Here is a 22803-nt window from a genome sequence, read left to right on the forward strand (position 1 = left end):
TTGCCTTGCTCTATACTACTAGCACTTGCAATTTACCGGAAGTGTTGAAACAAATTCAAGATGAATACGAGGGATGCAATTAATGGGCAACTTTTGCCACAGTATCCTCAATTATTTTAAGTAACCTTAAAGGGGAAGCGGTCACATTAGCGGCGTGCATGCGGCTCTGGGATGTTCCGCAACAGGATCAAGAACGCAAGCTGCCAAAGATTATCGCAGAGACCTACTCTAGTATTGGGAGAAATAGTCTGGGGGCCAGACCAAGAAAACCACAATTTCAGGGTAAATCTAATAAAGATTTTACCAAGCAAGCACCTGAGGGTAATAAGAAACACTGGGATAAAAAACAACAAACTCCTAAAAAAAAAAAGAAAGGGGAGAATCTCCATGCACGGAGACCTTGCAGAATAGATATAATCTCAGAAATAGAGATAATATAAAAATGCCTGACAGATATCAATATACTGATACATGCCAATCTCGTTCCTTTCAGGACTCATCGGAAAAACACAGTGAGAGAGGTGGGCGGTCAGAGCGAAGAACAGAGTACGTGAAACCGAGACAGGAATCGCAACGCTCAACAGAAGTTTCTGTTAAAAAAGAAGAGAAACTTCCCCAACAAAAACCCTAATTTAAAAAGAAAAAAGTGGCAGCAGTTGCGGTTCGACATGCCAGTCCAAAAGAGGGCTCTAGTGCTGCTAGACACGTGACAGAAGTCACAATAGTTCGCCAGAGTCTTCTAGAGCATCTGGAGGTTAAAGCAACTGATGACTTCCTACAAGTAGAAACTGCGGACATGCGTGTCTCCGCGCCTGACAGGGTGTACAAAGTAATGTTACAATTATAAGGAGACATTGAACTCACAATAGACGGAATCTTTTGGGATTGTGTAGTAAGCATATATGATATTTTATTGGCCACCTGAATTTGTCCGTACCTGCCCATATGGGGAAGATGTTATTAAACCTTCTTTCTCGCCTCTTGTTCCCGAAGAGCTCGCAGAATCCTATGCCATCGATTGGGCATTGGCGCAGGCACCCGCGTTATATTACAACCACGTAGGATGGGACAAGTATTTCCCCCTACCACGTAATTCCCATTAAAAATCAACCCCAATATCCAATAAAACGTGATGATAAAGCACCCGTGAGAGAAATTCTCACACAACTTGGAGTACCAGGGCGTAATCGAACCCGGTCTCTCGCCTATGAATAATCCTTTATTCTCAGTAGCTAAACCGGACCATTCATATAGAATAGTCTTAGACTACAGACATTTAAACAGTCATACACGGACATATGCTATACGAAACTCACATAGCACAGCACTTATGAACATACTGCGCAAAAAATACAAAACACTGGACATTTCCAATGTTTTTTTCTGCCAAAATATAGCGCTTGAGAGAAGAACACTTAAGTTTCAGAGCACTAGGCTCCCAGAAAAAATTCTGTTGTTTACCCAAGGGGTACAAGAACAGTCCAGGACTGTTCACTCTGTACTTCTTTCAAAGCTGCAGTAAGATAGGTTGCCGGTGAACGTGGTAAACGTTTTGTCTCAGACATTCATAGAAAAACACACATCCTTGCGACATTTTCTTATAACATCAGCTGTTTTATCATAAAAACATTTCCTTGTCCCTTACACATTAGAGGGAAATCCCAGCCAGAGAACCACAACTGTATGCTGATTGCTGAACATTTCACTACAGCTACTTATGCAGACTTCAGGCCTTTGCTCAGGTTTGAGGGATGATGTCTTCCCAGGGGAACCTGAAGGGCAGAACTAGAGCTTAACATACTGTGTTTTATTATAGCCTAGGTAGGAATTAGTCTATTGACTCTAGTGACAATATGGTAGCGTTATTTCTATGCTTCACTCTCCTTGTCACAATGTTAATTCTGTCATGCTGTATCATCCTGGATATTGCAGTACATGCTTTGCTATCTAAGATGCAGTTGCTTCATTAAAACCTTATTGAAACATATACTGTTTGCCATTGTGTGTATGAGACTAATGTAACAGAGAAATGGATGAGACCTGAGTGACCAAGATTTCCCGGAGAAATTAGCTAGGTCATGCGCTCAGATACTCAGTCATCCCTGCTCTTGGGTAGAGATGAGGCACTGCAAGTTAGCCGGAGCAAAACCTGGATTAGGGCGACAGGCGTCACTTGCAGTGTGTAAGACAGTCTCCCACACCGCAGGCAATCCTGCCGCTCAAAATCCAGTAGTCTCATTAGAATAATGAGAGCCTATGCGGTGCAGGTACATCCTGGTATTGGTGGACCATGCCACCTGGTGGCTGTCCCTCAGAGGTCAGTGACAGCACCTGTGGTAGACTGGGCATTGATGGCTATTTTTTCCCCACATGGGGTTCCCTAAGGAAGTGGCATCCGGCTGGGGTACCAACTTCATGTCTACCTATATGAAGTCTCTGTGGAAAGAGTGTGGGGTGAACTACAAGTTCACCACTTCTTACCACCTCAAAGGAAATAGGTTGGTTGAAAGGTTCAACCGCACCCTGAAGGGCACGATTATGGGTATGTCAGAATCCATGAGGCATAAGTGGGACATCCTCTTGCTAGGCCTTCTCTTTGCATACAGGAAGGTACCGCAGAAGGAACTTGGCTTTAGCCCCCTTGAGTTGCTGTATGGGAACCCTGTGAGAGGACCTCTTAATCTGGTGAAAGAAGGCTGGGAGAAAGCTCTCAGTAGCCCCCCGACGTATTTAGCTACATGCTGGCCTTTAAAAAACAGACTGTGCACTTCAGGAAACTCACTCAGGCACACCTGGAAGCAAGCCAGGAAGATATGAAACAATGGTATGACCAGAATGCCACTCTGGTTGAGTTTGTCTGGCTGGAAATTATGGGTCAAGGCCCCGGTGGAGCTTAGCACTTTCCAGGACAGGTGGACTGGGCCTTTTGAGGTGGTGGAGCGCAAGAGTAGTGTCACCTACCTGGTGAACTTGCTGACTCCAAGGAACCCTTTTAGGGTCTTACATGTGAACCACCTCAAACCTCATTTTGAGAGGTCTGAACTGATCGTGCTCTTGGCAACAGATGATGAAATGGAGGAGTGTGAACCGCTTCCTGACCTCTGTCTGTCAAAGGGCAAGATGGGTGTTGTAAAAAGAGAAAAAATCAAACCAGTATGCTGGGGTGTAATGGTTTGCGATACGGAAGTAGTGTACACCAATCACTGTAAGTAAAGAACAAATACAAGTCCTATCCTCACCGCTGATCACCAGTGTTAGAAATGGGGTCTCTAGTAGGCAGTGGTTTGCACCCTGCTCATTCCATTGGTTGCTTGGCTCAAGCAGTCAGACTTATCTCAGGGGCAATGCGTACGGTATTTGTGTGTGTATGAACACACACAATGAAAACACCACAAAAATACTCACCAGTTTAGAAAAACAGCCAATATTTATCGGAGTAAAACAAAATCAAAAAAACAAAAATGCAGCACTGACACGTAAAGATATCACTTTTTAAAGGTTTAAATGAGTCTTAGTCCATAGGAATCAATGGTTGTATCTTTTTAGCTCAAAGTACCTGGGATGTGTCAAAAACAAAGACTATGCGGGCCGCAGGGGGGGTGAGGCACCGAAAAAGCAAAGCGATGCATCGGTTCCTTACTGCACAGGGGAGGTGATGCGTCAATTCTTTCCTTGCAGGTAGGGCAATGCATCAGTTCCTTATTGGCAGGGGAAGTGATACGTCCTCACAGGAAAGTCGATGGATTGTTTTGCAGACACCCAGCCTCTATCCTTACTGCGGTGCAGAGTAGATCACAAATTGATGCCCAAGGACCATGCGTGGGAAATCCAGATGCACTGTGTTGATGGAGCCATGGTGAAACAGGCACTGCATCAATTCTGAAGCTGCAAGAGAAGCGCTGCGTCAATTCTTCAGCTGCGGGACAGGCACTATATTGATTTTTCTGCTGCAACGCATCGGTGCATGGATGATGTTCTTCAGGCCACCAGCTTACACTTTCAAGGGTCTAGGTACTGGAGTTGGCAGTAAGACAAGTAAAACACACCATTATACATCATACCTTTTAAATACCTTGCAGCCTGCCCAAGGGCTGCCTTAGGCCATACCTTAGGGGTGACTTGCATGTAGTAAAAGGGAAGGTTTGGGTCTGGCAAATGGGAGCACTTGCCAGGACTAAATGGCAGTTTAAAACTGCCCACACAGACACTGCAGTGACAAGTCTGAGACACATTCACAGGGCTAATCATGTGGGTGGCACAATCAGTGCTGCAGGCCCAGGCCCAGGCCCACTAGTAGCATTTAGTTTACAGGCCCTGGACACACACTGTGCAGTATAATAGGGATTTACTAGAAAATCTAATATGTCAATGAAGGATAAACCAATAACCAATACAATTTAGACAGAAAGCTCTTGCACTGGCCAGCAGTGGTAAAGTGCCCAGAGTCCTAAAACCAGCAAATCAAAATTCAGCACAGGGTTAAAACAGGAAACAGAAGCCAAAGACAGGGGAAACCCTGCATAAAAGGCCATTTACAACAGTATGTATTCACAATGTGAGGACTATGCAATTAGAAGCCTCTATCAGAAGAACAAGTTGCTTACCTAATGTAACACCTTATCTGGCAGAGAGAGAGTAGATTCCCCACCGTCCCACCCACCTCCCTGTTCTGCGGAACAACTCTTACAGTCTACTAGTCTTACAGCCGTGGAGGTGGCAGTGATATAGGAGCCCCAGCGACATATCCAGGTTGGGACAGATCAGGCACAGAGCTGCCTACACCACCTTGCAACGAGCAGGGGAATTCCTTCAAAAGTTTCCCGATCAAGTCTGGCAGCTGGGGAAATTTTCTGCAGTCAGTATGTCTGTACCAGAAAATGTGTTAGTGAAGTTTAGTAACTTGTTTGATTAGACTAGACAAACACACTTAGTAATAGGCCGTATTATTTGATCTTCCATGAAACCCAGTAACAATTCTTCATGGATTTGGAGCGAATATGACAGACTAAGTAATCCTAACAGGCACCCAAAGAGCCCTTTTTTTTTTTTTTTTTTAACCTCTGGAGGGTTAACACTTCTACACACTTTCATAACTTTAGTCCTTATGTGTCAATTTCTACACATTTATCTTTGTAAATTCTAAGCAATTTATACCTAGAAGTAGACGAACTGCTTAAGACTACAATCTGAGGCACTGAGAAACATCATACTCTATGTATCACATACGAATATAAAGTAATTCACTGGTAAGCAAATTATTTTACATTCATTATTGTAAGTCTCTTTACTTTCATCGTTTTACATTTAAAATACTTGGATTCAACACCATTATCTGCAATTGTATTAGGCCATTCGAAAGATTAAGATGGGTTTTGTTTGTTACATATTAAAAAAAAAAAAAAAGGAAAGGAAAAAACATTTTGCGGTCTTAGAAATCAAGACCACACAATCCACATTAAAAAAAACTTGGGTCGCCTGGTATCCCTCCTTCAATTTCCACCAGATGATTGGTAGATGGCTTAAGTAAAAAAAAAAAAAAAAAAAAAGATACAACCCTACCTCACTCCACTAGATTGGGGGAGTGGTATCTGTGCGCCCCTTCTGAACAAAATCTAAAAGAGACAACTAAACGCGCACATATTTTTGATTCACATCTAATATGGCTTACTCCGGAGCACAACATTTCTCCCACTTCAAATGCCATCATCCAATCCATATACCATAGGTTATGTTGATGTGACATTTTTATTCTGACATCTGTTTTAATAAAACAAAAGTATTTTAATTGACCTAAGCCATGAGTTTGGGATTTCTTGACTACGGACATTATAAAGATGTCACACTAGGTGCCTAAAAAAAAGTCTATAGAAACATCATCGGGGCTTAAGGAGCTATTCTATGGACAAGGATTGAATTCATTAGTGAACTCACTCAAAGAAGAAAAAGCGGGACATGACAAGGCAGACTTTTTGGAGCTTAGCTGTACTGTCTCTAGAGTCCCTTTAATGTTTTTGAAAAGTTATCGACCGTCATACTATAATGACCTGCACAGAGGGTTGACAATCACGTCTGTTTAATATTTTTTTTTTTTAACAATACAGGCTTGCTTCTATCCGGTGAGGAAACAAAACTTTCACCCGACGGGTACCAACTGAAAAACGCTTACAGCACCCTGGCACCGGCCACTTACATTATTTCACATTCGGGCTTCTTATGGCTCTTCCGGGGAGACAGACCTTAGGCTACTCCGTAATATTGTGTATCCTTAGAACCCAGAGACAGAGAGTACAGGTGAATTCTCAAATTTTAAGGACAGATGAGCAGACAGGAGCTTGCATTCTGAAGGTCGTAAATAAATCTACTTCTGAATCCAAACCCTTGGCGTTGGCTGTGGTTTGCAGGCTTTTGTTAAGTTCTTCGCATTCGACTTTGGGTGGATCCAGATTCATGGCTGTAATGTTTTATGTATATAAATCATAAACTAATAAACTCCCTCCCCAACTTTATTTTAGAGCAGGGACTGTAAATCGCTGCACACGTTCCTAAAGACACATCTCGCCCATCTAGTAACAGTTTTAGGGAGTGTCCTGGGCAATGGAACACAACAGAGAGGCATCACATTATTATTTTGCCAAAGTTTTCTAATCAGGAGCCATGAAATGCAGTTTCACTCAAACAGGCCAGGAAATGCTGGTAACTAACCTTCTAGTGCCTTAAACACTTATTGAAAACACACCCTCTGTGGTCAGAAAGGCTCTAACAGATCCAACGTCTTCAGAATCTTATTTCACAGAAGTATGTGCTTGGAGCGGAACCCCCTATCTCCCATCCCCCTAGTAAAGTTTATGTACGTAACAATGTATAAAGGCAGTAACAGTGGGTGCTACGTTAAATAAACAAACGAAACTGAACTCTGAATTTCATTATTTATATACACGTTAAGCATCTCTAAAGCGTGAAAAATCTTTTATTTCAAATGACAGTAGAAAACATATATAAATAGCTTAGCATCGACCAGTAAAACTGTTCTACAATGTAGAAGAAACATGATTGACAGATTCCAGCTCATGCCGATGGATGCAAGAAGAAAACCCATTATTTCAATAAGGGACTTCAATTGATTTGCATACACATTTCATTAGAACATCATGGCCTCTAATCCGTCCTCCATAAATTTCTTATAAATGGCCATAAACTTGGCCACAAAGGCTTCAAGGTGATAAATAGCTTTGCTACCAAGCTGTAAACGGTGTTCGTAGAAAGCCGCCATCTGGGCAACCTCTCCTTTCAGCTGTCCATCACAGTTATTCATCAGCTCTGATAACAGGCCCTGGAAAAGAATATATATGTTGTTAATTCCGACAGCTGAAATACACCTTTCACTATTCCAATACAAAGCCAGATTTCAAAATTTGGAGTACTCATTTTGATGTATGATTTCACAATGCTTGTGCCTACAAAACTCCAAACAATGAACCAAGAAACTGTACCAGTCGCAGTCACCCATTCAGTACACTGCCAAGAGTAGTACACGTGACATAAGACACCCTTTGACCCCCCCAAAGACTTCACAGGATAAACTAATTGTCCCATTTTAGTGCTGCAACAACCCATTTGCTCAAGGTTATGGGAAGAGCAAGAGGTGGAAAATACCTAAAGTGAAAGGGAAGGGGTTCAGAGATTCCCATTCATGTGGGTTAAAGGAATTGCTGGACCGGCTTGCAGGGCGATGCCTGGGTTCTTTAAGGGAGCCCCTTCCAAGGGGCACCCTTGAGGGGTACAATGATTGTGCTAGCTTTATAATTAAAAAAACAACAACAAAGTAATGGATGGAATACTTAAATTAATCCCTGCCACTGGCAATCGCTCGGGCTGCATCCCAATCCATTGTTTTTTTGCTCATCATGCTACCTCAGTTTGAACCCAGCCATATACAAATCAGTCTTGACCCTGTTCCTCATGGAACTGCCAGGCCAGGTCCTCTCTGAACCTGAACACAAGCAACATAGACCCAGTTCCGTCCTAGCTTTTTGTGTGGCACAGTGCGCCTCCTGACAGACTCTGCCTCTGTACCCACACTGTATTATAGATGCATGCGCAAAGTGCTGCCTTATTTGCAAGGGCCGTATATCCCTTCTTTGATATCAAAGTACCTCAGGGCATAAAAAGCCGGCACGCACGCTTTGCCCCCATAGGACACTTTTGAAAATATGACCTCAGATATTCAGGGAGTGGTGTTTGGAGATTACAGTTCTAATTTGCAGTACATGTGCTAAGGTGGTGACCCGACCCCAGTCAGAGGCCAGATACATCTTTTCAGCTGAGTACCAAGCAGCCTGTGCCCGAGACAAACTGGTTGGTAGCTGGTCACTATGAATTTCTTAGCCAAACATTTGCCTCTGGCAGAATCAGAGTTGCCCATCTAGCTCCAGCCAAATGAAATCCAAAAGAAGTCAGCAGAGGGTGAAGGCCTAAGCTAGGTTACTGCAAAGCCTGAATGGTTGTTCCAACCAGTATACTAATTGTTTTTGATTCTCCCGCAGTGCCGGGCACTGGGACAGACCGCAGCAGATCTTTCATTGTTCAGAAAAGTAGGTACCAGGAGCAGCTCACACACCCTCTAACACACCAGGCACATCTCTTGTCACTCAGAGACCAATCACACTGCAAAATGATGTCAATATACTGGAAACTGTGGGAGTTTACTAGTTAAGATCAATGATCATTAACGTAATAAAATATATTTTGTAGGCCTAGATCAATTACTGTACATTAAAAGTGGCTCTGTCTTCGAAGCTTGCACCTCATTAGTTTAAACTGCTGAAAAATATACTTTTCCGTGTTTTTACTCTGTTAGCTCTGACCTGTGTCATAGCTATTAGAGTATATGTTTTCATGACACAAATGTCTTATTGCAACAGTAGAATGAACGTTTTACCCATCTGACCCATGCAAACACTACTGCAATGTTCGATTAATCTTAGAAGTTGTTTCTTTATGAATAGGCTCCGTCACTGTACGTGCATGAGAACGGAGTGATCTCATTGTGGGGTACTGTACTTATCTTGCCTTATTTTTGTATTATAGAGTAAAATACTGGGAGAAGAGAGTGAAATATCGATAATGTTGTGTATCAGAAAGTGACGGAGCAAACCGCCCTATGGGACAGTGACTCACTGTGGGAGGTGGGCAGGCTGGAGGGATTCTCCAAATGGGCACTCATAGTTATTGAATGATTGGGGGACTTTCGGAAACCACAGGATCCCTGGCCCTTTGAGGCAGTACAGACAGAGTTCTAACTGACAAACTCCAAACAGTATCGCTACCTACAAGTAGGGCCGCCCTGAGGGTGTATTTATTCTGGGAAATGCAGGTAGAAGATTCTTCTACCCGAGGACAGATTGTTACTTGACCCTATGACGAAAAAGGCTATTTCCCTCAAATATACAAACATTTTTTAATAATATCCCTGATGTATTGGGTCCTCTTAGAAAGCGATGGGAGGAGGATGTGGGAGAGTTGGACGATGGGGAATGGAGTGAGCATTGCAGGACCCTAGAGTCTTAGCTGCAAGGTCTGGGTTCTGCCTGGTGCAACTCCAGATCCTACATAGATCATATTATGCTACAACATTGCTAAACAAAATAGGTAGGGGAACCATAAACAAGTGCATACAAGGTTGTGGCCATAGGGCACATTTCTCCATATACTGTGGGCCTGTCCATTGATTAAAGCAAATTGGGGAGGTGTCACAAGACTGATGTCCAGAGTAGCACCAGTGGCGGTTCCGATGGAAGCCAAGTGCCTGCTTTTGAATGTGCAGGGAGAGAGAGACTGGCTGAAATACATAACTCTGTGGCTGGGTGCCGGAGTGGCCAAGAGGAATATTGCTAGAGCTTGGGGCGCACAAGTGCCTCCCAGGATTGAAGACTGGGTGAAGGATATGGACTGGTGCCAACGGGCAGAAAAAACATATTGTACTAAGGGAGGTGCTGCGTTAAAAAAAATGGGAAAAGCTTTGGGGAAGGTGGTGAGCGTACTGTGACAATGAACAGGAATTGGAGTGAGGTTAGATCAGATGGACTGCAGAGAAATATGAAAAGAATAAACCCTGGGTAGAGAGTCTGGTCTCCAGATTGTTTATTTGGGGAGGTCCGACAGCTGCTTTGTTCTATCGTGATATGGTCAATTATCTTGATGCACTGGAAAATGCTTGTATCATGTATTGCCAACACTTTTATTACTCAAATAAAAAAATATACTTAAACGGACGGAAGCTATCCTGTTTCCGTGAAGACATTGTCATCTCATTGGCTGAAACCATAATTTATCTCCGCAAAGACTTGCAAATTTTAGTATTGTATAAATGTGTGTTCCCAGGCTACATGAAGAAAGGAGAACATGCTACAGTGCCTATCTCAGACTTTGTTGAGAGCACATTTAATCAGATACATTCGGACTTTGACTCTTTGCTGATGCATCTTGGATTTACTCAGAGAACGACTAAATTTCTGTTCTGAATTTATGCTGTTTGGGACTTTACTGAGTTTCTTGAATTTCTCTTTATGGGAAGTTCTATTACAGCTCTTATGCTTTCACCTCTTGAGGCTAGAACTATTCATGGGTTCTGTTGATGTTTCTTTATATTTTGAATTAACTTAGAATAGAGATTAGATTGTATACAAGTGCTTCATGCGTTGTTCTGCAATTGTATAGAGAACTGATGATTTGCTAATAAAATAACTTAAATTATTATAAGACCTAATAAAGACTTTGAAATGTAATCAAACTCTCATCACTGACTTAGATCCAAATGTAAATGATTTTAAAGGTTGATAAACTGTTGCTCTGCAGTTACTGATTATCTACCTCAAAGGTCGATCCTCTTGGATCCAGCTGGGTGTGAGAACACAGAGGAAAAAGCATCAAACGTTCCTACAAAATACTTCTAGCAAGTCAAGCAACTAAGGAAAATGTTAACCCTCATCAATGAAGAACATTTTCCTGTAGTTAATTTCACCTTAACTATGGCAACTTACAGGGTGAGGGGTTGGACAGATTATTCTAAGTGTGGGGATGGAAGCAGGAGATCTATTTGTTGAGTTTACATGTATTTTAATGACAAATGTAGAAATATGAAATAAACTTCCTATTGGAATATTGAGAGTGCCCATTTTTATTTTTTCTTGCACATATCACGCTTGCTATGTTTGACCTGGTATGCAACCTAAATGGATACGTAAACACGCAGGAAAAGCCCGTATTAACCCTGTGGGTGCCGCAGACTAGCTGCACCCAGCGCACAGGGGGGAGCGCTAGGTCGCCTCCAAAGGTCATCTCCATCGCACTGGAAGTTCAGTTTCCAGCGCGATTGGAAGAGATACACTTTTGTTTCTCTTTCGATCAGGGGTGGGGGAGATCAGAGAGGCATGAAAGGAAAGCAAAGGCTTTTCTTTTCCTTTCATGTCTCTCTGAGCATTTCTGCAGCACGATTGCATAACAATCACGATAACGGGAGGGGGGTTAGGGGACACATTTTAGGCGATTTCTGCCCCCCATGGGGGCAGATTAGCCTATTTTTATTAGGCCAGAAACCACTAGCCACCAGGGATTTTTTTTTTATGCCAACTGTACACAAAGGGAGCAACCTATTGGGCAAGGGCCGTTCCCCATGGGGACAAAATATTTTAGGGATTTTCTGCACCCCTTGGGGGCAAATTCCTATTAGGCCCACCTGCCTCCAAGGGAAGCAGACACCACTTAGGCACCAGCGATTGGTGTGTGTGTTTTATTTGGGGGGAGGAGGGGTGCAGCCCCTTGGGCAAGGGTCGATCCCCATGGGGATACACTACTGTTGCCCATTTAGGCAAATCGGGCTATTTTTGTAAGGCCCATCTGCCCCCAAGAGGGGCAGAAAGCCCACTAGATAGCAGGAAAGAACAAAAAAAAAAAAAGAAAAAAATAGTAAAAATGGGGCATGTCCCAGTAAAATGCCAAAATTGAATCTGAAAACGACTTTTTTCAACGCGAGTCTGCCTGTTCCTGAAAGCTGGGAAGATGGTGATTTTAACACCGCAACCCCTTTGTTGATGCCATTATCAAGGAAATAAACCACTTGTTTCTTCAGCAGCACTTTTTTCACATGTTTCTGAATAAAACAATTTTTTAGCTGTATTTTGGCTAATTTCTTGGTTTCCTCCCGGGGAACCCACTAACTCTGGGTACTTCTAGAATCCCTAGGATGTTGGGGAAAAAAAAGGACACAAATTTGGTGTTGACAGCTTATGTGAACAAAGTTATGAGGGCGCAAACTACCCCAAATAGCCAAAAAAAAGGCTCAGCCCAGGATGGGGTAAAAGGCCTGGCAGTGAAGGGGTTAAGAAATAAGAAGCAAGTGATTGGCTACGATGTCTTTGTTCTTCACTTGGGATGGGAAGCAGCATGGCAGGATGGATGTCAAAAGGGTAACATGATGCTTGTCTGTAGTCTAGAAAGAAAAACCAGCATTGCCACCGTCAACGAGGACAATTTCAGGGGACTGGATCAAACAAAGAAAACATTGAGTAGGAATTAGATATTTTATTTTTCACTACACACAGAGCTGGAAGTACGCCGACTTTAACAGTTTACTGTTGTGTTTGTGCTTAAGGACAACATAATAGTTAAAACGCCTATTGGGAGAAATATATCGAGCAGCAGTTTGTGTGCAACAATGAGAAGTCTCTCTAGTGGTCTGTTTTTACACAGACACTCATTGACCATTTGACTACTATTTTCACGATGAGAGCACAGGACTCAGAGCTTACATTTAAGGAAGAGTACGAAATCACCATTTCAACAAGGCAATGGCAGGAACAGTACTCGGTTAGAACTGAAAATAACCCTGATGATTCTAGCTGGGAATTATCAAATTAGAAGTACACTGTACATTAGATTTCTCATTTTGCATCCATTAAAATGGTTACATAAGGTTTATTCGAAAATAAATACAAATTCACAGATTGTATCTGTTAACATAAACAAACACTTCTTGAATATTTATGGTTCATTCTGACCAGAAAAATAAAATCCAGATTTCTTTCTTTTGATAAAAAAAAAAACTATCCAAATCCATCAAAAATACAAATAAAGAAACATCATCAGTAAGTATTGCAAGGGAGCTTCATAAAACAGACTTATAATCATGGTCTTCTAATTAAGTTGGTTAAGTCCCGGTTACCTACAGTTTGCCCTTGCCCACGCTATTGATTTCCAGGGCTTTTAACATAAGTCTCATATTTTTCAAATGATTTTCTATTCACACAAAAAGTAAATTGTGTGTGTTTTTATTGTTCTAGGGTCTCCTACCAAAGACTATGCAGCCAGAAATGTATTGATTTTAGTCTTGCAAGTGTCAGATGAGATTATTAACCAGCATTGCTAGGTTTATTTTATGGTAGAATATAATACTGCCACTGCCAGCGAAGAACTTAATGCATGCTCACTCTTAAGTAACTCAATTATGAGACTTCTGAAAATGCCATTAACTGGGGTTCATGCTCTTTCTGAATGTAAGAACCCCTTAACAAATTTCATTTGTACAAAAAAACTTATACTTCAATGTGAGTGGTCTGTCCACCATCGAGGAACAGTCCCTGGCATGTTCAGTGCATCCTTTCGGCATTTACTTTTTCATACAGCAAAAATATTGGTAGCGTTGATGAATTCAATATCACTTCTTCAAAGAGATCAAATGCAGCATTTACATCTAATGTATGTAATACATTTCTTCCAGGGTAGCTATTCGTTTTGATTTTACATCTTTTATAGGCATATCTGTTCTCAGCATATATGAAGCCAGTATAAAGATATTCCTTAACCAACTCTAAATCACACACTCTTCCTCATTTTGCAGTTTACTGGTCACATCTCACATAGGCTTAGGGGTGGAAGGTAACTAATTATTCAAAAGTGATTTGAATTTGCATTTGCTGGACTATTGAGTTAGATGTGAGTATCAAAGATCTACGTAGAACAGAGAAGAGCAGCTCGTGCTGGTCATTTTTATGTGCATTGATATTATTATTTTTAGGTTTTGAAAACCATATAAGGTTATAAAGGAAATATGACGAAGTAGAGCACCATTGCACACATTTCTTCTAAACAAATCCCATATTTCATCAGGGTAGAAATTATGCTGGAGGCGGTATTCATGTTGTATGGGCTGCAAGAAGTTTCTTTCAATATGGTGTCCCCAGAAAAACTCTATCCAGGTCACAATGCATGCACTATACCAAAACATGTAAACATGCAGCTAGCATTTACTACTTGGACTAAAACCGCCTTCAGAATCCAGTATAGTCTGAGCATTCTTTGGCACTTCTTAAAACCTACCAGACGTTTCTGGTATACAGAGAATTGACGATGGACTATAGTATAATTGTACAACACTTTCCCTTCCTGTAATATCTCCCTCCTTCCCCGGGTTTACCAGGCAATCTCTGACCTGAAAATTTCTACCCTGAAGAAAAGCATCACATACATGTGCAAAATTAATATTAAGAGGTGATTAGGCACTCATACAGGCATGTTCTTCAATGCTACTATTATTAAATAGACTTCTTATAAGTCTTGGGTCCAAGATTAATTTAACATTGTGCAACATGGCTTCTTTAAATTTGAGATGGGAGAAATACCCAGACATTGGTATTCAGTTCTTAAACTTCAAATCAGGAACACTATGGGTTTTTCATTTAATGAAGAATAAAAAAAGATTAATTACTGATATTCAGATTTTTTCTGTTCACAAAAAAAAAAAAAAATGGGTGCGATCGGTGATATGCAGGTATATAAAAAAAAATAGTTAACTACTGAGAAAGGTAAAGGCAGGGGCGTGCCCATCCTTAAAAAAAAAAAAAAAAAACTGCTTCCTCTGGGAAAAACTGAAGGACGAAATATTAACATACGTCGTAAGGCTTTCACGACTGATATTTCACAAAGTTTGTTCTTAACAGGTTTTCTAGATTCCACTTTGAAAAGAAAGGAAAGTTTCTTAAATGTTACCATGGATCTCTAACTTTGGTATATTTAAAAACGGCATGCTTTTAAGTATTCCAAACGTCAACTGCTAAGTCCTCTAAATATTTTGTAGCAGTATTTAAACAAATGTTAGATTTGTACCTCATTGTGTGCTCTCACAACCCAGATAACGTGGAGGAAATGATAAATCCCCTACTTTTCTTTAGGCAGTTTTAAGATTTTAACATGCAGAAGAGAAGTAAGTAGAGACGTGTTGCAGTTGCAAGTGAATCTTATAAATTATATCAGTGCAGAAGAACTGTTACGTAACTTTACACTCAGGCCCGTTTTTTCATATGTTCACTAGGGATAGGCAGAACTCTCGGAATAAGACTTCACAGAATTCCGAGAGTTACAAAAAAAAATTCAGTGACATTCCTGAAAGATCCACAAACTGGCAGAAAATAGGCATGTCGGCCTGCAATTCAGCGCAAGTAGTGCAAGCAGTGCAAAAAAATCAGCACCATTCGCTACGCACAGTTATTCAAGCTGATTTTGCTGCCACTAGAGTAGAAAATCTACTTGAGCTGCAGCAAATCTACTCGAGAAGCAGCTATCTGACGATGCACGCCAGTGACTGCCCGCATTATATCGTACTTGGGGATGCCAAAATCTTGCTTGTGTGCTTGCATTTCTGGAGTCTCTAAAGGAAAAAAGAAATCCACCACACTGCGATTGGTGGAATTTGGCCAGAACTCTGTTACACAAGCAGTGCGGATTTGCCAAATTCTTTCAATTCCGTGGGTGAAATGAAGCTTCCCATCCACCTATAGTATTTATATCCTTTGAATTAGGTAAGCAGCAGTTAGGAGACAAACATCAGGTAGGTGAGGGGAAAAAAAGTAATCCTAATGAAACAGGATCTGGGTCACTGCTAGCCACATTCTTCCATTCCAGGACTGCAATCTTAGTGGAAATATTTCATAAAAGTATGGTGTGCTTGCTATGGCGCCAAGTTACAAGTGCCTAGAAGAGGCACATCAGCAAAGAAGGTTTCCCTAGGAGCCATTTATCTGGCTGAGTAAGCAATTCCCTCTAGATGGCCAGTAACAGAGGATAACGGATAAAGTGGTTAATCTGGTTATTTCCTTACTAGAAGTATCCTGGCCCTTTTTTTGACTGAAGAATATAAAGAGCTGATCAGACCTTTCAAATATGTTGTTTCAGATTTGAACATGAATTTGAAAGAATACTCGATCACCAAAGACATCAATATATTACATTCTTGGGATAGTGTCATTTCATTGGGATCAGGGTTGGGAAAGGGTATAAGTATTGCCCTGTGTTGTGACTTTTCTGCCTAAAGTTCATAAAAATACAGATAAACACCAGGCAGGCCCATTGTTAATGCCAAGGGCTTTCTACTTGAGAACTCAGAGATTTATAGATATCTTCCTTTATCCATCTGTACCAACAATACCCTCATATATCAGAGACTCAATGGATGTCTTGAATTGTATAAATAACATTCCTTGGAACACAGGATATTTCATGGCCACAGTGAATGTTTCATGAAACACCTCAACTGAACACATTGATGGCATGAAAGCATGTAGATATTACTTGAGATCCATTCACCAAGTCATCTTGAACCTACTGAAAAGCTATAAGAAATGCTTTGTGGAACAGCAATGGGATCATCATTTGCGCTCACATATGCAAATTTACTGATGGGTCACTGGGAGGTGGAGACTATCTGGACAGAAAAGAACAATAAAGCCCTGGAACACATCGTACTATTGATACGATTTATTGATGATTTGTTTCTCCTATGGGATGGAGATAACCAAGACCTAATTAAATTTACTGAGTCTTGGGAACACAACTCCCAGGGATTGAAATTCACGTATTAAATCATTGCAAGTAACACAGTATATTTGGATATAACAGTGTACATTGAGGGAGAGAGGGTGTGCACTTCCATTCATAGGAAGCCAACCAGCTGTAATAACTTGCTGCATGCGAACAGTGGCCATCCATGGGTACTAAAATGGAGCATCCCATATGGGGAACTTTTACGTGCCAGGAGGAACTGCTCAGAAGAAAGTTAATTCCAACGTGAGGCACAGGGGATGTGTGAAGGATTTAAACCCAGAGGTTATCCCCAACAGTGTGTTGAGGGATACTCTCAGAAGGGCACCTTCTTGAGAGATAACTTACTTAAGTTTGAAACAGAAAAGATCTAGAGAAATGGATGATTCGACCTTTAGATACATAAAGTATGACCAATCAAGTGCCCTTGTAAAGAAAAGCTTACTGAAGATCTGGGAAATATTGAGACTGGATGAAACCTTGAGATTGATACTTTTTGAACAACTGAGAATAACATACAGTAAAACTGCCTCATTAGGAGACTACCCGGTACATAGTTATATGCAGAAGGCTCAGAGAACGGAACCAAACTGGTTGAGGAAAAGAGAAAAAGGCTTTTGGAAATGCCAGAAATGCAAAGTCTGTCTCTACGGGTGGAATACATGTGAATTTAAGTCCATGACTGGTAAAAACGTTATGGTCAGGAGCAGCATTACTTGTGAAACACCATATGTGGTGTATGTCCTGGAGTGTGGCAATAGATATATAGGAAGTACAGTCAACAAGCTGAAACTTCGGATTCTACAGCAAAGACAGTCCGTTCAAAATAGGGACATGACATACACTATGGCCAAACATGTATGGGAAGAACATGGTGGGGATAAAGCAGGGCTGGAATAACATGGGGCTTAAACTGTGATGCAGAGGTCCATGTATTCTGACGATGACAGTTCAAATCGGTCTCCAGAGAATGTGACATTGATGCTTGAATCTGATATGTTGCCTTAGGTGATGGGGAGGCTTAGGGGCTCTAAGAAAGTATATAGAAAACTTTTTTGGGACCTGATGGTAAAATACTCATTGATGTATTTGTAATAACTAATGGTTGATGGACAAAAAGACAAAAGCAACATGAAATTAGTTCTGTAGGAAAATTAAATGTTTCAGTCCAGCATCATGATCAAGAAAATTATTTTTGGTGTAAGGAATAGGACTGAAGCCATAATGTTGGAAAAGAGCAAGAAAAGAGGGTACATTGCGTATGTGGAACAGAGAATTTAATGATAACAGGATGAAGCTATAGTTTTGAAATTGTGAGCCTGACCCTGAGAATTTGAGGAGCTATGATTAGGGAAACGTATGCTCAAATGGAGTATTGTGGGCATCAGACCGGATTGGCAAGGAGTTCATATTTCATAGCCTAAGACTTGTGGGGGTACAAACATGGAGCTGATACCTCATAGCTCTAGACCTGCATGAGTTCTGTAACTGCATGAATGGATTAATAAGTGAGACTTTAGAGGGTTAATGTAATATGGGTATATATATATTATATATCAAACATTTGAAGAATCAGTAAGACAGTAATTGTGCAACAGTCTGTCTCTTGAAAGATCTGATTAGTTTGCATTAGTGATGAATTAAATATGTATAGGCAAGAATATGTTTTCAATGAAGGAGAAAGGGTACTTTACCTAAATGAGACATGGGAGCACTAAATGGTCACTGAAGCCTGACCTGAAGTAGACAACATTCCAATGAATTCTCAGATATCCCTTTAAAACAACTCATTATAAATAGTTTACTTATTTATTTGAGGATTTGTCCAAAAACTGTTCTGGGTTCCAATGCTTGAATTGTATTCCTAACTTGAATTTGGGTAGCTACAGGAATGATTTTTAAATACTTTGTTATGATACATAGTAACTTGTTTCAATTGGTTTGGGAGAGTCATGTGACTGTTTCTTTTCAAAAATCACTCTCACTTTTGCATGTGGTTGTCAGTAGAAGGCTTGTGTGCCGAAACGTGTCTCCGTGATTATCAGCACTTGCACTTTTGTAGAAATTTAATGAAATTATAAAGTTTGAATAACCCCACAACGCATCTGGTTGTGCTGCAGTCATTTCTCTGTTGCCCGCTTTGGAATATGGCGTGGCGGTGTGCAGCTGAGTGAAAGAAATCAGTGACGGGACAAATGGCATTAAGCCAACCGTTTGATAGATCTATATATCTATCAAAAAGAATGTAAAGCTTCCACATAGTTTGGCATAAGTCAGGAATAACCTTCTTTTGGCATTATCTCCCCTCTCCCATTTCAGGGGCTCTGCAATAAACAGTCAAGTGATTTTCTGGACAAAAGTGATAGAATTAGGGAAACGCAAGTTAGAGGAAATTGTCTTTTCAACCAAAAAGCAGCTACATAGTGATTGTATTTTAAGATTCTATGAGTTTAAAAAACTTGACAGATAAGTTAGAGAGACATACTGTTGAAAATGAAAAGAAAGGCCATTAACTTTAAATTCTCACACTTAAGCAAATCTGTGTTTTAGGTTCTAGTGCCCAATATCTACAAAGAAGCCATTATTTCACTCCTCTTAGAGAAAGCTGGTACTGAAGCTTTACACATGTCCAATTATTGGCCTATTTCTTTGTTACATTTTACCACTAAAATGTTGTGAATTGGTCGCAGTATTATTTAGGAGGAGCTGCTTGATCCTTCGCAGAAAGGCGTTAGACCAGGGTATGGCACAAAATAAGTGCCCACTGCTGGGTTTGATGATATCAATTAGATATTGAAAGGTGAGAAATCAGCTGCTATGCAACTTTCAACACTGCCTCCCACTCCATCTCCATTTCACTCCATGTTTGGCAGAAGTGGGGTGACGGAGTCTTAAACTGGCTCATATTACGTTTACAAAACAGAAGGCAGACTGCTTTTCTAGTGATCCTCTAGATCACCCACAAAAATCTTCTGCGCAGACCTTTCACATCATTTATGTGCCCCATAATTTTTTTATATATTTTTAAGTAGAGGATACACAACTGATAACTCGCCTATAGGTTGATAAAGACCTAATTCAACAATAGTTTAAAGCATGTATTGTGGCAGTTGTACTTGGATAGATGGAAGAAGTGAAGTTCTAGCTGAATGGTGACAAAAACTGCTGGTAGTGGGGGCTACTCAAATATTTGGACTGATCTGTATTAGCCATCTAACTTTGGCCCCCTCTAATAATGGCTTTAGAAGTAGTTTGTATTTTGGCTTGCTTTTCTATCACAATGAGTCACAAACCACAAATCAGTAAACTGCCCTGAGTTCTTTGTGCCATTTTTCTTGTTGGATGATGTTAAACCATAGGCCAAACAGCTATCACCCTGCACTTGAAATGTGGTAAATTTTGTCATGTTGGCCTTCCTTAATATCTACTGAAATACTGCGGGTAATATATAAGTCAGAGACTAGGCTACTGTCACTAATCAGTTAGACATCTTCACTGGTTCCAAGCTGTTAGACGCATCTGGGTCGCAGAGCATTATTCCTGCAAGGCCCTCTGTTTTTCAACATCACTTTCCTAGGCATGCAACTCTGAGGTCATCTACAGCACATCTAGTAGCAGCCCCTCTGTGCTCTCGGAGGTCATCTTCAACACAACTAAGGGCAGTACAGTGAATTCATAAAGCTACACACAGTCACAACTTGTCATACAGTAGAGCTAAGGTTTGGAATCCAACAGCTTACCTTATTCGGAGCAAATCCAACCACATCGTATTTAGAAAATTACTTCAATCAGGCTCTTAGGAATTTTCCCCATATTTAATTTCAAACCTATTCCTGTTTGCTGTGTTTCCATTACATCTCTTTTTCTCTTTGTGTCTGGAGGTTTCTAAATAGCAATCACAGCCAAGATCCAACTAATGCTATTATTTCTTTCACTAGAGAAAACACTGAACTCCTCACACATTAGCTCGAGAGATCAACCATGAGGTAGCAATGGAAAAGATTTAAGCTGAAGAAACAACTTTGAATAAATCTCCAGAACGTGTTGAGGTCTCCGCTATAAAATCAGGTAGGAAAAACACTTTCTTTGCATTTCCATCCTGTAGACATTTTGGCACTGAACATACAATTAGTTGTCATTATCCACTGATGTTTTTCCCTCTTGGAATCAAATTTGACGAACGGCTTGTTTCAATTACCTACAGTTCAAGTCAAACCAGGGGGCATGGGGAGATTGAACACTCATTTAAATTGGTTGTCGTGCCTGTTTGATGGTTCTTCTACGGGCGAGCACAAAGCGCTCCGTCCCGTGTTGTAATCTCTCTTTGGGCTTCAAACCACACCCACGTCAGTTTCTTTCATAGGTTCGTGAGCTTGCCTTATAAAATCTGCTTGCTTTCATTAGTGAAAGGCATGCATAAGCCATGCCTTTTCTGGCGTTTAGCCCTCCTCGAGCGCAGCGACCAAGTACTGAAAACATACGAGGCTACACGTTTTCCATCCGGTTTCTGGGCTACTTTTTCCTCTTTTTTTCTCAGCGCGAGCTCGCTGGGCAGAAGTCTAGCGATTTGCATGACATCGACCCTGTTACATAGTTAATTGCACTTTTACCGGTTACGCAGATAACTGCACTTTTGCCGGTTACATGGATAATTGCACTTTTGCTGGTAGGTTTCACTACGAGTGAACTTTTATTTCCCTTTGTGTGTCTGCTTTGCACTGATGGCTCCCGTCAGCTCCTCGTTTATGTGAAACTTTCACTATTCAGTTTATATGGCAAGAAAAGTCCAGTTATGTGAAACTGTTATTTTCAATTTATGCGCCAAGAAAAGTCCGGTTAGGAATTTACAATGCTAATTGCTCTAGCTCGAACAAACGTGAGACCGGTTGCATTGCAAATGTTTGTTTAGAAGGGGCGACTAAGTCAAAGACAGCCCTCCGGGGGCATTTGAGATCAGGGTAGATTAACAATATAATATTGCTGTGCTAGAATATTTGTGATTGACAGCATCTGTTTCGTACATACTAAACAGCTGGGTTTCCTGATGTTGGTCTTTCATAACCTGCTAAGCAAACAGGTTTTCAACTTTTCCCTGAAAATGGTTAGTGGGGGGTGAATGCCTTGTAAAAGTGCTCTAGACCTACGTGTCAGTATGAAGACAGCAGTCACACTGGAGGAGAAAGAACTCGAGGATCATCAGGAGGGCTTTCCTTTTGCTGCAGAGATCAAGGATAGGGAGATCTGTCCAAAACCAGTTATAAATGGGGTAGATACTTAAAGGAAAGACATGTTAATTTCAGGTAACTTAAGACAATGACTGAAAGTCATGTAGGTGGTATTTAGCGCCATGGATAACACTAGTAAATAGTAGTGGTCCACCATGTCAAAGTCTGTAGAGAGTTCAAAGAGCAGAAATTACCCAGTGCCCCAAAAGTAAAATGGAGGATGTTGTTACAAAGGCAGAGTAGTGCCCTATCTATTCAATACTGAGATGTCAAGCCAGACTGACACATTTACTGAAAGTGTGAAGAATCCAGGAACACTTGGATCTGCTGGGTGACTGGCATTCCCAATATTTTAGCCAACACAGGAAGGTTGATGAGGATAGACATCTCTAAGACTGAGATAATTCCTTCTTCAAAATAAGGATGCTTTTAAACAGTTGGGTACCCAAGAGTCCCTGATGGAAAGACTACTGCAGTGGTTTACAAAAGAGGAGAAGAGAAAGGATGTTGTTTCAACAGTCAAGTGTAGCCAGTATCTCTTATTGAATCTGCATATTTAAGGTTAGCTTCAAGTATAGAGAGGTCATCAGTGATAATTTCCCTCAAGGTCCTTTCCGGAAACTATCTGTCACCAAGGAGTAATTATTTGTAAGTAGCGGTTAACTGGTTGCTGCCAACATTTCAGTGGTTTGATTTTATCTGTGATCAA

The 22803-nt window shown here is 40.9% G+C and overlaps 1 protein-coding gene across 1 annotated transcript in view; it reads right to left on the reverse strand.

The window, feature by feature from the left end:
- Nucleotides 1–6914: 6914 nt before the first annotated feature.
- RFC3 (replication factor C subunit 3) overlaps nucleotides 6915–22803 on the reverse strand; it is a 109552-nt gene continuing 93663 nt past the window's right edge. Inside the window, exon 9 of the mRNA XM_069205548.1 lies at nucleotides 6915–7330. Within this exon, the coding sequence (XP_069061649.1) occupies nucleotides 7139–7330 (192 nt within the window). The 3' untranslated portion in view covers nucleotides 6915–7138. The remainder of the gene's footprint in view (nucleotides 7331–22803) is intronic.

The sequence above is a fragment of the Pleurodeles waltl genome, chromosome 8, assembly GCF_031143425.1.
Source record: "Pleurodeles waltl isolate 20211129_DDA chromosome 8, aPleWal1.hap1.20221129, whole genome shotgun sequence".
Lineage (NCBI taxonomy): Eukaryota > Metazoa > Chordata > Amphibia > Caudata > Salamandridae > Pleurodeles > Pleurodeles waltl.